Below are 14124 nucleotides of genomic sequence, written 5' to 3' on the forward strand. Positions count from 1 at the left end.
CCCACACATCGTCGAAGTCCTCCCAGACATGACCAAACTCCTGAGACTGTCTCCTCGGCGCTGCGAGATTGGGGAGATGCAATCTCCACGGTTCTGCTGCAGCAGGAGCCCCGAATGCTGCTCCAGCTAGAAGCCGAGGAGGAAATCACCCCCCGCCACCTTTTCTCGCCTCCTCCCCGAACATGCCACTTGAACGAGAGAGCTCTCTTTTTGCCTCTCCTATTGGACCTTGCGGCTCCCCGCGGCTGTTGCGCGACCCCATTCCCCGGCGTCAGACACCGCCGCATGCCCGACCCGCCGCCCATGCTCGCCCCTCGCCTCACCCCGCGCCAGGACGGGAGGCAGGTGAGGGCGGCCGCCCGCCCGCCCGCGCGGCGTTGCGCATGCGCAGCGCGCTCCCAGGCATGCTCACTGCCGGGGGCGGGGGGAGCGGGACGCGGTGTGGCGGCGCTGCCCGGCTGCCCTCGGCTTCCCTCGGCTCCCCTCGGCTCCCCGCGCTCGCCTGCTCTCGGCCCGCACCATGCGGGGGGGGGCGCCCGCCTGCCTCCGGGCGCTCTGCCTCCTGCTCCACCTCCGCGCCGCAGGTGAGCGGGGGCGGCCGCGGCCGGACGGCGGGGCGGGCGGGACGGCGGTGGGGACCCGCTTGCGCCCGGCGGCGCACCTGTTGTGGCGGGAGGCGGCGGCTGGCCGGGTCCGGCGGTGGCTCCCCGGGTCCGGACCCCGCCAGCCCCGGAGGCGGGGGGAGCGCCCGTCAGCACCGCGGACAGCGGCGGCCCCGGGCGGGCGAGCCTCGCGCTGCGCGCCCCGTGGAGCGGCCGTGCTTCGGCCCCGGATCGTGAGGACCTGGCCGGGGGCTGCGACAGCGGGGGGAAATCGGGACTCCCTATATGCCTTCTTCTTATCTTATTTATTTATTTATTTATTTTTAGATACTGGTGAGGAGGCGTCGCCACTTGTATGTGCTCGTGGCAGCGGTGTTTTTAGAAAGGGAAATTTCAGCTGCGACAGCAGCAGGCATTTCGGCTGTTAGCGGTGCTAATAAATCCTCTCTCTGCTTTGCTGGCAAAACGTGTGCCTCATTCAGAAATGCAGTGAGCGATGAGCGCCCTAGTACGTACATGAAGTTCCACTGCCAGTTTCGTTCCAGTAGTCAGAGCTTATATTTCTGGCATAAATCTCAGGTTTCCTTTAAGCCGTGAAAAACTGCTCATCGTTCAGAGCCTCCGTTTATCCTGTGCAGACTTTAGCAAATATTATCTGAGGAAGGAAATAAAATCTGGGGTAACTGTATAATTGAATTAAGTTCTCCATTAGTAAAGTTGAAGAGTTTCTTTGTTTTGTCATTTATGACAAGCTTAGCCACTTCTGACATAGTAAACGGCTTGCAAGTTCCATGAAGTTTTATTAGGAACTACAATTAAATGCACAGGTACTGATTCTTTTGGTCATGAGAATGTTGTTTTTAGGAGAGATTTTTAAAATGCAACAAATTTGCGTTGTCTTACTGCAGAATCATTAAAAGCAACAATTGAACTTCATGTCTCTTAATATGGAAGAACTGTATGAACATCCTAAATAAGATCCATTATGAAAATAATTGCTTTTTTTTTTTTTTTTCAACAGTTGATAGGAGAAATAACTTTGTCCCAGTTCTTGGTATTTTATTGCCCTGTAATACTAGCCTGCACTTCATAAAATTTATGGAGCCTCTTTCCTGTAAATCTATAGTTAGGATGCTCATGCTGTTTTGCCTTACATTCATATGTGCAAGAGATTATTGACTGAAAGATGGGAGCTTTTCGTGATCTGTTTTAATAAAAGCCTTAAGCTGTTTTTAAATTGTTCTTTTACAACATGTATTAAATTGACCATCTGTACAAAATTAGAGTACAGCCTCTATTTGACATAACATGGCATCTAATTTCAGTATATCCTCTATTAACAGTGGAATTTACATTAGTTTTGTTGTGCTTCATTATTCTATCCTGCTAATGGAAACTGAGTATATATTCTGCCAGTAAGCTGTTCACTTTCTTTACTAAGTTCTACTTGTTTCATTAAGTTACTGGGAATGTTTGCAAAGAGATCTTGGTCTTCATTATGTAAATGTCTCTAATCATCAGAAAAAGAGAGGACAATAGATGTTTATATGGTGCTACTTTTTTGCCTGAGTAACCATGGAAAATAATTGTTTCAGAGGAGATGAGGGGGATGATGTTCAGGAGCTGAATTCAACCTTTGCATGGCTGAGAACGGTTTGCACTGAGCACAAGAGCTGTGCTTCCTCTGAGGCAGGGCTGCATACAACTTGCTTTTGTTGGAAGTCATTGAAGATGTCACAACAATGAAATAACAAAGGAAGCTTAACATGCTATGATATCTCTGTTTCATCTGATACAAGTAGAAAATTTGGTCTTCCACAGTCTACTACTATGGACATCTTTTATGTATAGCCTAGACTCTTGAATTATTTACAGTGATTTTGAAGCTTTGGTTCATGTGAAGTCACAAGATGCATTCTACTTGCTAGGTCACAAATTATATCCCGAATGACAATTTTTGTGTAATGTGTTGGGAACTGCTTGGCTTTTTGTTCTGAGGCTGAATTTCTATGAGACATGTTTCTAGAGAATGCTGAAGACACTGTCAGTAGATATTAGGAAAATCTCCCTTGATATCAGTTGATGGTAATAGATTTTAGAAAAAACATAAGTCTACATTTACTTCAGCTAATGCTGCAGCGAAGAGAGTTAATGTGTTTAAGTAGTACTCATATAGCAAATCTAGTTTCCTATGGATTTACAATTCTACTACCGTTGTAGTAAAACTTTGTACAAAAAAGGGAAATGTTCTTGTCAAAACTGTGGTCAGCGATTTTCATGTGATGCATAAGGTACTGTTTTACTGAGTTAACTTAGATACCGATTCCAATGTAGCATGACAGTCATGTTATCAGAAAATGAAATATGATTATGCTGTTGGTATATGCATATATTACTACCTAAAATAAGACACTTGTGTGTGCATCTCTGAAAATTAGGAATTAGGCTCTTCTGCTGAGTGCAGCAGGTGAAGTAATCAACCTATATACAGCTTGCTGTTGCAGGAAGACCTAAATTTAGAGTGATTACAGGTCAGCATGAACCTTCCACTTACATTGTGCATTGCATGAGAGAGTGCATGACAGCGCAGGTTATGCTCTCTTTTACTATGTATGATCTAATACACATGTTCTTGCAGTAAAATCCTAGTGTCCTGCAAGGTGACTAGGAAACATTGTCTATTTGTAAAAGAATAGCAGGTAGTAGAAAAACACAAAACAATGCATTAGACTAACTTGTAATTAGAGAGCCACTTGAGTCATGCACATTACTCAATTGACTACCTCTTTCACCTCATTTTCTTTTTTTGGCAAATTTTGTTAATAAAATTAAAATAAATTGTTAATAAAATTAAAATGAATTAGGTATCCATTTACTGGCAATTTATGGGGGAAAAAAATCTGTGATTCTGTGAAATAGACTAGGAAAACCAACCTGACTAGAAAAAACTTACACAATTAACAATCGCGGTATCAATGCATCACCTGCCTTGCATAAAAAAACCTCTCTTTAAGAAAGCATTTTTGAGAATTTGCTTTTAGGATAAACAAATCCCTGTCCTGGAAAAGCAAAAAGTTAGCAACTGATTATTTGGTCAGGTCATCTAAGTCATGGTTTCATGAGAAAGGCCTTACATTAGCTTGCTAAGAGCTTTTATTACCTCATTTTATTATTCTCTCCATCATTGAACACCTCCCCTGCCAGCCCTAAGTCAATATGAACCACTACTTTCCTGCTAGCCTTTCAGAGAGGAAGTGTTTAGATCCTTGCCTCAACCTCTTGATGGATCCATTCTTCCTGCCCCTCAGTGGAATCACATACACTTCAGAGTAGGAAATAGTGGCATTTTATCTTTTTTTGGGCAATGTTGTAGTAACAGGAGGATTGTTTATATCAAAACTGAAGTTTCTTTGACCACAAACTAACACTCCTTTGGGTAGAATTTGCTAGGTAGAAATGTATGTTATGAATATGCTAGACTGGTTCTCACACAGCTCACAGGGTGTCCTTACTAAGTTCTGCTGTGCTCAGCTTTCCTGGTCAAACATGCACTGTGTGATATTTTCATGGCTGGAAATTAATCGAGTGTACTGCAGTTTCTACTTAGATGCTGGGCAGGCCTATTTTCTATAAAATGCACAAGCTCTGTCACAGAAGTAAGGGAATCTGGAGACTGTACCCCTAGGGTCGACGTGAGATCTGCACAAAATGCATTTGCCATCAGATCCATTTCAGTAACTTCATACTAATGAATGAATAATTCTAGGTTCTAAATACATTTAGAGTGAAAGTGAAGGAGCTATTGATTTAAAAAATGAATAAGGCTTCTCCTTCATTACACTAACATAATCTAAATGAAGCTGGTTCTTATAATTACCTTCCTTAAAAACACATTGCTGGCCATGAGTGGGTGTTTTTACTAGAAGAGACTTTTCTGTCTTTTATTAGTAGGACTCATGGATAATCAGAGGGTAGTCATCTGTCTCTTCAAAGGTTCTGTTGGGGGAAAAACAGTTTTATAATTCAGTATCTGACTTTATATTTTTGAGGAAGTGTTAAGTTGAAAAAGAGACTCACCATATTTTTAAATGTGGAAATTCTTGCTATTCATAATTTTAAAAGACATCATCTTCCATGAGAGTTTTATGTTCAGTACATCCATTAGGAGATTATTGAGGTTTGTGGTCTTGGAATCTCTGGCTAATTCAATTTGTTGTATTGTAAAGAAAAGTGAAACATCTTAGACAGTGAAGGCTGGTTGCAGCTTCTCTGGAGAGCAAAGTAGGAGAGCTGCTGAAAGTCCATGAAATGGGCTCTTGGGGACTATGTCTCTCTAGAAGGAGGCTAATGACATAACTGTGTGGCTCTATTTGGTGGTGGTACCCCCTGCACAGGGGTGTTACAAGGATTACTGTGGGGAATTAGATGGAAGCTTAGGACTCTTAGTCCATAAAGCACAGTCATTATGCTGTAGGATTTTCAGCGTGGCTTCGGAATAAATGCTTGGAGAAGTTAATAAGATCTGCTCAGAAATCCTCAGTGGGATTTTTTAAGATCAATACTGCTATAAAAGAAAGCCAAAACTTTAAGACTGGAGTTGACTTTCCTTCATACCAGCTATAGATTTTCATGGAGATACAATATATTTCCTTGAAATACTATGTATTTACATCCATTTTATGCAGAGCAGAATTTATCTGCATCTTCATTGGAAAAATGACAGTAATCAGAAAATTAGAAAAATTAATGTACCAGTTTCTCACACCTTCTGGAAAAAAAAAAAAAAGTTACATGACTCTATATGGTACATTAGTGCCAAGGCATAAATATGGCATGATACTTAAGTGCCTTTGGGACCACTAGCTCATCTCTTAATTCATGTGAGTAGACCTAGTGAAATCAATGGTCTGTGGTTTCTAGTTTCAGTATTGACATATCAGGCCCATGAAATCAGATTCAAATATCTGTTCCAAAAAGATACCACTCATATGCTTAATCCAAATTCACTGTAGCTGTGGATATTTTTGGCCAGGGCATTTTTTTTTTTTCCTGCAGAAAAGAACAAATTTAGCAGAAATGAATTTGCAGTTGTTTCTATTTTCAGCAGATTGCTTATTAGAAAGGGAGAAAAATCCTTGCAATCATCTCTCTCTCTCTCTCTCTCCCTCCCCCCCTCTCTAGTGTGTACTCCCACCCTCCCTCGGTGGTGCTACTCCACCCTCACCGTACATGCGTGTGTGCACTTCCTTGCTCTCACAGATACAAACACATGCATAAAGAATCATTATTTACCTGCTCACAGATATACATACATTTTGTACTACTTGATTTTGTCTGAAATTTTTGGTCAAAAGTTCTGAACTTTGTGTTTAGGGGCAAATCAAAATATTTTTCAGAATTTTTACAATTTTCTTATCCTGTTCTTGCTTAGCTCTGGTGTAGTTTATTTGCTTTGAATTTTGATGTATCATGGGTACTATTCCTCTGCTGGAAAAGGCCTGGCCTTTGGTTACTGGACCTAGATAGGAAAGCACAGAGCTCTTCCTATGAAGGAATGTGATCTAGTTGTTATGTAATGGGATGTTGCCATGGTTAGTAGCAAAGCTGTAATTTTTGTCCTGATTTTGCAAGGCCTCATGGTTGGGATTTGACATATTTACTATTAAATCTGACTTTAGCTCATACCCTTGCTGGTGATTTTTTGACTGATGTCAAGCACACTTGTTCGGGACATTTGCTCTGTCCAAACTTTCCTTGACCTGCCTGTTTTGCTTGGGTTAGCTCTGACAGCAGTTTTTCTACTTAAGCAAGCATATGTATCTGTTTTAATCTATTTTTTTGTTTGTGTGTGGTACAACTATAGTCTAGACAGGAGCAGTAACAAAGGCTTGGTAGAACAGCAGAGGCTTGAAGAGTGGAGGCACAGGATGTTTCATTAGAGGAGGGCTGGTGTGGGATGATAAAGAGATGGAGTGCAATCTTGGCACTGAAAACTCCATGCTATAAAAAGCTCAGTAAAAGGTAAAAAATGCAGACCTGGAGCTTGAGAAAACTGGTTTTAGGTGTTAATGAAGAGAACAAAGAGGTAGTATCTAACATACGTAAGTGGCACAGTTTGTAGTAAGTTCAAATATAACCTGGAGCTGCAGACCAATTGAAGAAAGAGTAAGTATAAATGAATGTTAGGAAACACAGGTATATGCAGCTTCCTAAGAGAAGGGAGGAAGAGAGGAGGAAGAAAAATCCATCATCATGAACCCCTTCTGATGAAGGACTCCAGGTGCTGACAACTCCTCATAACAATGCTCATCACTATCAGCAGTGGGAAACAGTTGACCTGAGGACCCAGGGAAGCGTGGAGTTAGAGTAACAGCAGGGCAGGGGATAGACAATTGTACTATTCCTATAATTGTGACTTTTTCTGTATTCCTTGTTATTCTATAAAAGTTAGATCTAGACTAATAACGCTTATTGAATTAGCTTGTTAGGGTTTTCACTATGCTGACAGTGAACTCTTGGCTTCACTTACACGTATAAGGTGTGCTTCATCTTTGTTTATAAACAAGACTTTGAAGGTAACAGAGGAATTCATCTACCTGAAGGAGTATAGCTCTGAGAAGCTATACAGCAGCATGATCATTAGGTCTAGCAGCCTACTTTGAGTAAAGAATATCTTCATTTGTATTACTCTAATAGGTTTTGGCTAAAGAGAAAGCAGTGTTCTGAAGACTTATGTTTTGGCATTAGTCTCTGAATGACGGGAACAGTCACAGCCTGTAAGTCCTTCTGTTATTTATGTGAAGTAGTTTCCTAGGTGAATTCCTTTGTCAATTCGAAACTTTATGTATTCCCAAAGCAACAAGTGGATTTGTATTTTTTCCTTTCAGGTTTCCCTGATGCATCTCACAAATACACCTTTGAAAGTATGTTCTGTTGTCCAGCTAATGTTCAAATCATATTTTAGCCAATGTTTTAACTGTATTTTATTGGCAATAATTTTTGGTGCACCATGCTAAAGTTCAACAGCAGTTTATGTTTGACTAAAAGTGCATAACTTTATCCAAATGAGATTCAGATTTGATTGATGTACTACTTAGCTGACAGTAAGATATATTGTTAGTTAGATGGTACAGATGCAAAGCATATTGCCTTCAGACAGCTTTTGTTTTCAGTTTTGCTTTCAACATCATTTAAAACCTCTATATTTTTCACCAGATATGTTGAGTCCTTTTAATATGTTTGTTGGCTTGTTTGGGTTTTTTCTTAGTTTTTTTCCCCCCTCTTTTTCACTTGGAAATGTAGATGAAATAGACATAAAACAATAGATTTTGTGTCTTTTGAAGGCAAAGTCAAATGTCCTGTTGCTTGCACCAGAAGAGACAACTTTCACAGCCCAGAACAGACAGAAGTCTTCTAAACCTACAGCAGTGTTTATGCTATGTCAGTTAGCATTTCCCTTAGTATCATTGCTGTCGTGACTCCTGAGAGTTAGAACCATGTTCATAAATGGCTAGAAGGATAATAAGCAATTTGGCATTTAAGCATTTTCTTTTCTCCTTTCTGTGGACCAACACCTCCTTGGCCCTTGTACAGACAAGAGAGAACTGCAAACTCTGCTCTGAAAGGGAGGCTGTTTCTATCTCAATGTTCTAAAAAGAGGCAGGGAATGAATCTCCCAGCTGTGGGAACTTTGGTGGTGTTGGAGAAGATTGATCACTGGTCTGCACAAGTACATTGACCTGCATCTCACAGTGACTATGGTAGCTGCTCAAGAGGTAATAAACCATAGTGCAAGAGATGATGAAGCCAAGCCTGTCCATTCTGGAGCTGATTTATAGGTTTGAAGGAAGTTTGTGTGAGACAAAAAGCTTCTTTCAGAGTGGTGACCCAAACAGAAAGGGAAAAGGTATGGGGAGCTCAGGGAACAAAATTTAATTACCAAAATTTGGTAAGTATTTTTGTTACTGAAAATGAGAAATTACTTGGCAACAGCATTAAGTAGGTAACTCAAATTGCATTTAAATTAAATTTATCTTTGAAAGCAATCCGTCAAGTTTCAGCATGTTGTTCCCTTATGAAATGAGTCTTCATTTTATGCTTTTTTCCCCTTTAATTTCCAGCTTTTAGCATAAAAACCTCAAGCTGTGTAATATACCAAGTTATTTTTAACTATAAAAAGACTTCAGTTTTATTATAGTGCTAGAGTATTAAGTGTGAGTATTAAGTAGTATTGTGTGTTTAAAATATATGCACAAGGTGTCTATATTTGTGTATTTTACTTACAAGTCAGATACAGCACAGCACTTTTGCCAGTGGATTTGGGGTGGCTGCACTGCTTACAAGTAGCAAATATACAGTATATATCTCATTATAGAAAAATGTGACTGTTCATGAGCATAATTTATTACCAAATTTGTTCAGATTAAGATAAATAACAGGGCTTAAGAAATTACCTCAAGCTGTTTTTCCAGACACACATCACTACTTTAGACACCATTATCATGGTCCTATCAGGTTTATGTTATGTCCCGCTGGGATTTATCCTTTTCCAGTCAAATAAATTTCTGGTTTCTGGCTGTAGAGGATGTTAAATGGGAGGTACCCAGCTTGAGTGGCTTTTGTTTTGTTGTATCATGATAAAATTACTTAAAGGAACCAGAGGGCTGACACTCTGCTATGGGAAACCTGGTGTCAGACTGGCAAGAAAAACTTGTCTGACTGCAAGTGGGGTGAGTAGGGACTCATGTCATCGTTTCCTTGACAAGGATGCAAGATAAAATATCTGTAAAGCTCTGATATTTTTATCTTTTAAGAAGATAAAAACCATGCTGCTGTGTTACTGGCTGATTAGTGGATCTTGACCATCTTGAAGTATTTTTAGTGAAAGTGAAGGTATTTGGGAATTGGGAGTCTAACAATTTTCTGGCCGGTTGCTTTGAGATAAAATGTTAATTGAAACTATTCAGACAGTCAAGACAGTCTAAAGAAATCTCAGCCTTTCCCCTATCAAGTAGAGGCCAACTGGAACAGTCAAAAGTGCCCACAACATCCAGCACATCAGATTTACTATTCATTATAGGCTTTCCTTTCTGCATATATAATGCAACTTTGTAGTGTGAGGCAGGCTCAGAAGCATGTGCTATCTAGCATTCTTGTGATATATCCATCTGTTTTCATGAGGAAATTTTGTGCTTCCCATATACTGGGATGATGTGTATACTTGATATGGAATTCTACTGTCCCATTCTCCATCCATCTTCTGTAGATTAGAATATTTTTTCTCTTTTTAGTTTATGACAGAAATAGTTTTATCTTGTATGTTTATGCAGACAACTAAGAAGATCAAATGAAAACATATTTTGAACCGTTAAGCAGAACAGTTAGATTCTGCAGAACAGGAAATTTCATAGGGATTTGTCCAATTTTCTCTTCAGGAGTATGGCAAATGGTGTAAATGACAGAAATACTGAAACTAGTACAAGTAGTGAAGATGTTCAGATTTAGAGAGTATGCGTTCTATGTCACCCTGGAGCTTCTTGTTGCACTTTAATAGATGCAGTGTTATACTTGGTAGAGGTTCTAGAAGCACAGCTCTAGGGATTGGAAATGCAACTAAATCTGAGAATATCTGGAAGGAGAATACTGTTGTACAGGAGCAGCTAAATTAAAGAAGGGGATTGCAATGGATGAACATGGAAGCAAGATCAAGACAGGCTTTCTTGTTAAAAAAAAAATCTAAGGAAAGCAGCAGCATTGAGGAGCTGGAAGAAAGGAAAAGTTGACCTATAGGCAAAGAACAGAGGAGGAAATAGCAATATTCATCAGGAGATGAAATCCAGTAAAGAGTGGTGACCAGTCACTACATCATACAGACAGAAGAACTGGAGGGTGGAATGAACAGTTCACATCAGTGCAGAGTCACAGTGCAGCTTCTGTTGCTAAAGAGGGTTGGAATGGTTATTACATGAAATGATCTGAATGAAGAAAGGACTGGTTATTTTCTAGGGGCAAAAGTACATACAAATCTGCTGTAAAGAGAAGTTCTGATGTAGATTTGAAATTAACCATTGATTTTTGTTCACTTTGGTACAAATAAAATTTCCATTGACATGAAGATAGCTACATTGAGCTGAGTAATAGATGAAGACAGCATTTTTTTTTGATAGAAGAAACACCTAGTCTGTTCACAGTGCTGAGGCAGAATAAATTATAATTCTTTGTAAATACACTTGAGAGGGGACAATTTTAGGAGAAGGAATAAAATTATTATAGTTAATGGATAATAGCAGCACTGGGTGAATTTCAAGTGAGTCATAAATAATTCTACATCCTGAGGTAGAGTTCAAACAGGGTAGTGTGAAGATACTATCAGAACTTAATTTTGGATAAAGCTTGCTACGGCTATGGAAGAGAAACCTCTAGGAATTATATTTTTTGAGCCTTTTCCTAAACCATATTTACTGGATTTTTGTGTATGTTGGGATATCTGAAGCTTAAAAGGCACCCAAATCAGTTCTTCATAGCTTCTGACAGTTCCCCTGGTGGCTAGAGAGAAGCATATTATTTTTTTGTAGATGTAGGTTTTGATACAGGAATCCCAGCCTTCTCTCCCTTTAGGGTTGGAGAGTGGAAATATTTAAAGGTGTTATGTAGCAGAAGTGCTGGTATTTCTAACTACTTAATTCTCCAATGTCTGGTTGGTGCCTAATTGCTTGTGTTTGGAGCTGAAGTCTGCAGGGTCAAGGAGGAATATATTATTACTTCATCAGATTGAGAGGAAGTTTAGGTTCCCCTGTAGTACCAAGGGGGGCCCATTTGTGAGGGTCACCTGAGGCATCCATGACAGTCTGGGAGCCCAAGACTGGTAGTGGTTAGGGCCTTCTACACAGTCTTCTAAGTTTAGTGAAGTTTTTCACATAGGGCACTGTGGATGCCTGTAACCTACTTAAGATACTGGATCTGTGTGGACTTCTCAGTTAACCAAATTCAGTGTAGTAATTTTCTTGGAACATACTTGAACATCTGACTGCTTAGCTGATGAAAAGGGTTTTGTGTGAGTATAATGTTATGTAACTAGACTTTTAATTTCTCATTACTACAGGTTAAACAATATATTTCGTTGTCCATCTTGAAAATTTGCTACAATGGACCTTGTATGGCTGCAGGGACTGGTGCTACTGATGTGATATTTAGCATTCTAGTGGAAGAAAGTCTGGGATTTAGAAGCAAATGGCGACTCTGCTGTTAAAAAGTGTTGAGATTCAAGGACAAGTGAGCTTTTTGGGTAGTTCCTTTAATGATCTTTTTATCAAAAATATTCAGGGAAGAATTTGGGCTGGTAGTTAATTGTAATTTTTTCTTCTTCATTAAGTGAAAATAATAAGGGGGAAAGTTGGAATATTAAAGTGGGTAAAAAATGCAGTGCAAAGAGTTCAAGGAGAATCATAGTTGGTTTGATTCCCTCAGAAACAAAGGAATAGGAATGAAGGAAGCAAAGAAGACACAACAAATGTGTTGGTGGTTACATTCCTTTTTTTAATCTCTGATCAGTTTTGAAATATTGATTTTCTGTGAAGGAGACATGAAAATAAATCCAGCAAAGAGATGACTGTGAGAAGTAGGTGACGATGAGAAGTGCTGATGTTTCCTTATTTTTATTTTGCCTCTGACACAACTCTCTACATTGCTAGTTAAGACCAGCCCTCAGGATTTTATCGATGAAGCCAAAACCCACAAAGCTTAATGAGAATGCAGCAAGTTTAACAAGTTTTGAAATTCAGCTGTCTTTAAGACTATACTCTGCAGTTTCTCTTTTTTTTTCTTTCCTCCTGCTTTCAGATGTCTTCCCAATCAAAATCTGACAAGACCTAAAAACATGTGGTCATCTAGGAGGTTGTGTTTGTTTCAGCCATTTAAAGGAGTAGTCTTAGATTTAGCATTTTATTTTATAATAGAGGGTCTGTGTTCTGTCTTTTTACTATTGATTTCCTGTTCATGTATGTTATAAATTGCTTCACTGCCTACTGACAGGGACTCACTTACTTCAGAGGATGCATTTCTCAATGATGCAAAGCAATACTATAACAGAGATAAGGTATTGTCCTTGATTTCCCTAACTGAAATTTCATGAAGAAATTAGGTCAACAGAATGTAATTACCTACAGTGAAACCTCCTAAGGGCACTAAGTAGAGCTGTGCAAATGACTGATTATTTTGATTTGCTTACAAAAGCAAGAAAAATCAGAGGAAAAATTTGTTTTGAATAGAACAAAATGATTTCTTGTTCAGCCTGAACTGAAATGTTGTTGGTGCTAAGCTGGTCTTTGTAGTTCATTATAAGAATTAAAATAACATTGATTTTATATTTTTTAACTAAAAATCAGCTCTCAAATTGAACATTCCCGCTAACTCCAGCAACATGTGAAGAGGGAATTCCAGGCTGATCAGTGACCTCTATGGGTTCACTTTTCTCAGGGCACAAAATCCTTTTTCTGCCACACTTTGTTTCTTAGAGTATTTTTCTGGAGGTGACCAATGCAGCTTCAGTTACTTTTTATCTGTGAGGCAGCTGATCCTTGCCTAAATCTTTTTCTGGTCAGATAAACTGCCTTCCAGACAGTTTATCCAGGGAGCTGAACTGTAGCTATTCTGTTCAGCATAAAGGCACTGAAGAGTCACTATTTTTCATCCATGGGAAAAAAAAAAAGGGAAAACAAAACCAAAAACCACATAAAAATTTAGTCATAGTTCTTACAAAGGCATTGTCTGGGAAGTATTTTGTCTTTCAAAAGAGAACTTACTTTTCACTAATACATAATTAAACCCATGTAATTACAGAATCACTGAATGGGTATGGTTGGAAGGGGCCAGTGGGATCATATGGTCCAATTTCCCTGCTCAAGCAGGATCATCTGAGAGCACTTTGCGCAGGATTTTATCCTTGAGTATCTCCAGTGAGGGAGACTCCACAACCTCTCTGGGCAATCTGTTCCAGTGCTCAGTCACTCACACAGTAAAGAAGTTCTTCCTCATATTCAGATGGAACTTCCTGTGCATCAATTTCTGCCCCTTGCCTCTTGTCCTATTACTGGGCACCACTGAGAGCAGCCTGGAAACGTCCTCTGACACCTGCCCTCAGATACTGATAGACATTGATGAGGTCCCCTCTCAACCATCTCCTTTTGAGGCTGAGCAGGCCCAACTCCCTGTAACTCTGCATAAGTCCCCTGTCTAATTTAAGAGGGTTCTTTGTGGCCAGTACCAAGGTATGCAAAGTATGGCCACACCCCAGTATCTTCTCTGCAGAGAGCTAGATGCTCCATTGGCTGGCCAGGCAATCCTTGAGTGAAGGCTGGGTCATAACAAGTGTTTGCACAAGGAGCTGTAAAGCCTCCTGATACAAGCAGCCGAACAAGGAATGCAGAATTAGGATTGTGGACAAGTCTGAATTTTCTCACATGTTTAAATCTGATTTTTTGATCAGGTTCTTGACCTTTTCTCCTCAAGTGCCCATTTGTAACAG

At 39.9% G+C, this 14124-nt stretch overlaps 1 protein-coding gene across 1 annotated transcript in view; it reads left to right on the plus strand.

The window, feature by feature from the left end:
• Positions 1–511: 511 nt before the first annotated feature.
• Positions 512–14124, plus strand: part of PTPRR (protein tyrosine phosphatase receptor type R) — a 137429-nt gene continuing 123816 nt past the window's right edge. Inside the window, exon 1 of the mRNA XM_088055071.1 lies at positions 512–584. Coding sequence (XP_087911197.1) covers positions 521–584 — 64 coding nt within the window. The 5' untranslated portion in view covers positions 512–520. The remainder of the gene's footprint in view (positions 585–14124) is intronic.

This window comes from Pseudopodoces humilis, chromosome 5, assembly GCF_049639895.1.
Source record: "Pseudopodoces humilis isolate 2021_Gansu_Grassland_sample_001 chromosome 5, ASM4963989v1, whole genome shotgun sequence".
Lineage (NCBI taxonomy): Eukaryota > Metazoa > Chordata > Aves > Passeriformes > Paridae > Pseudopodoces > Pseudopodoces humilis.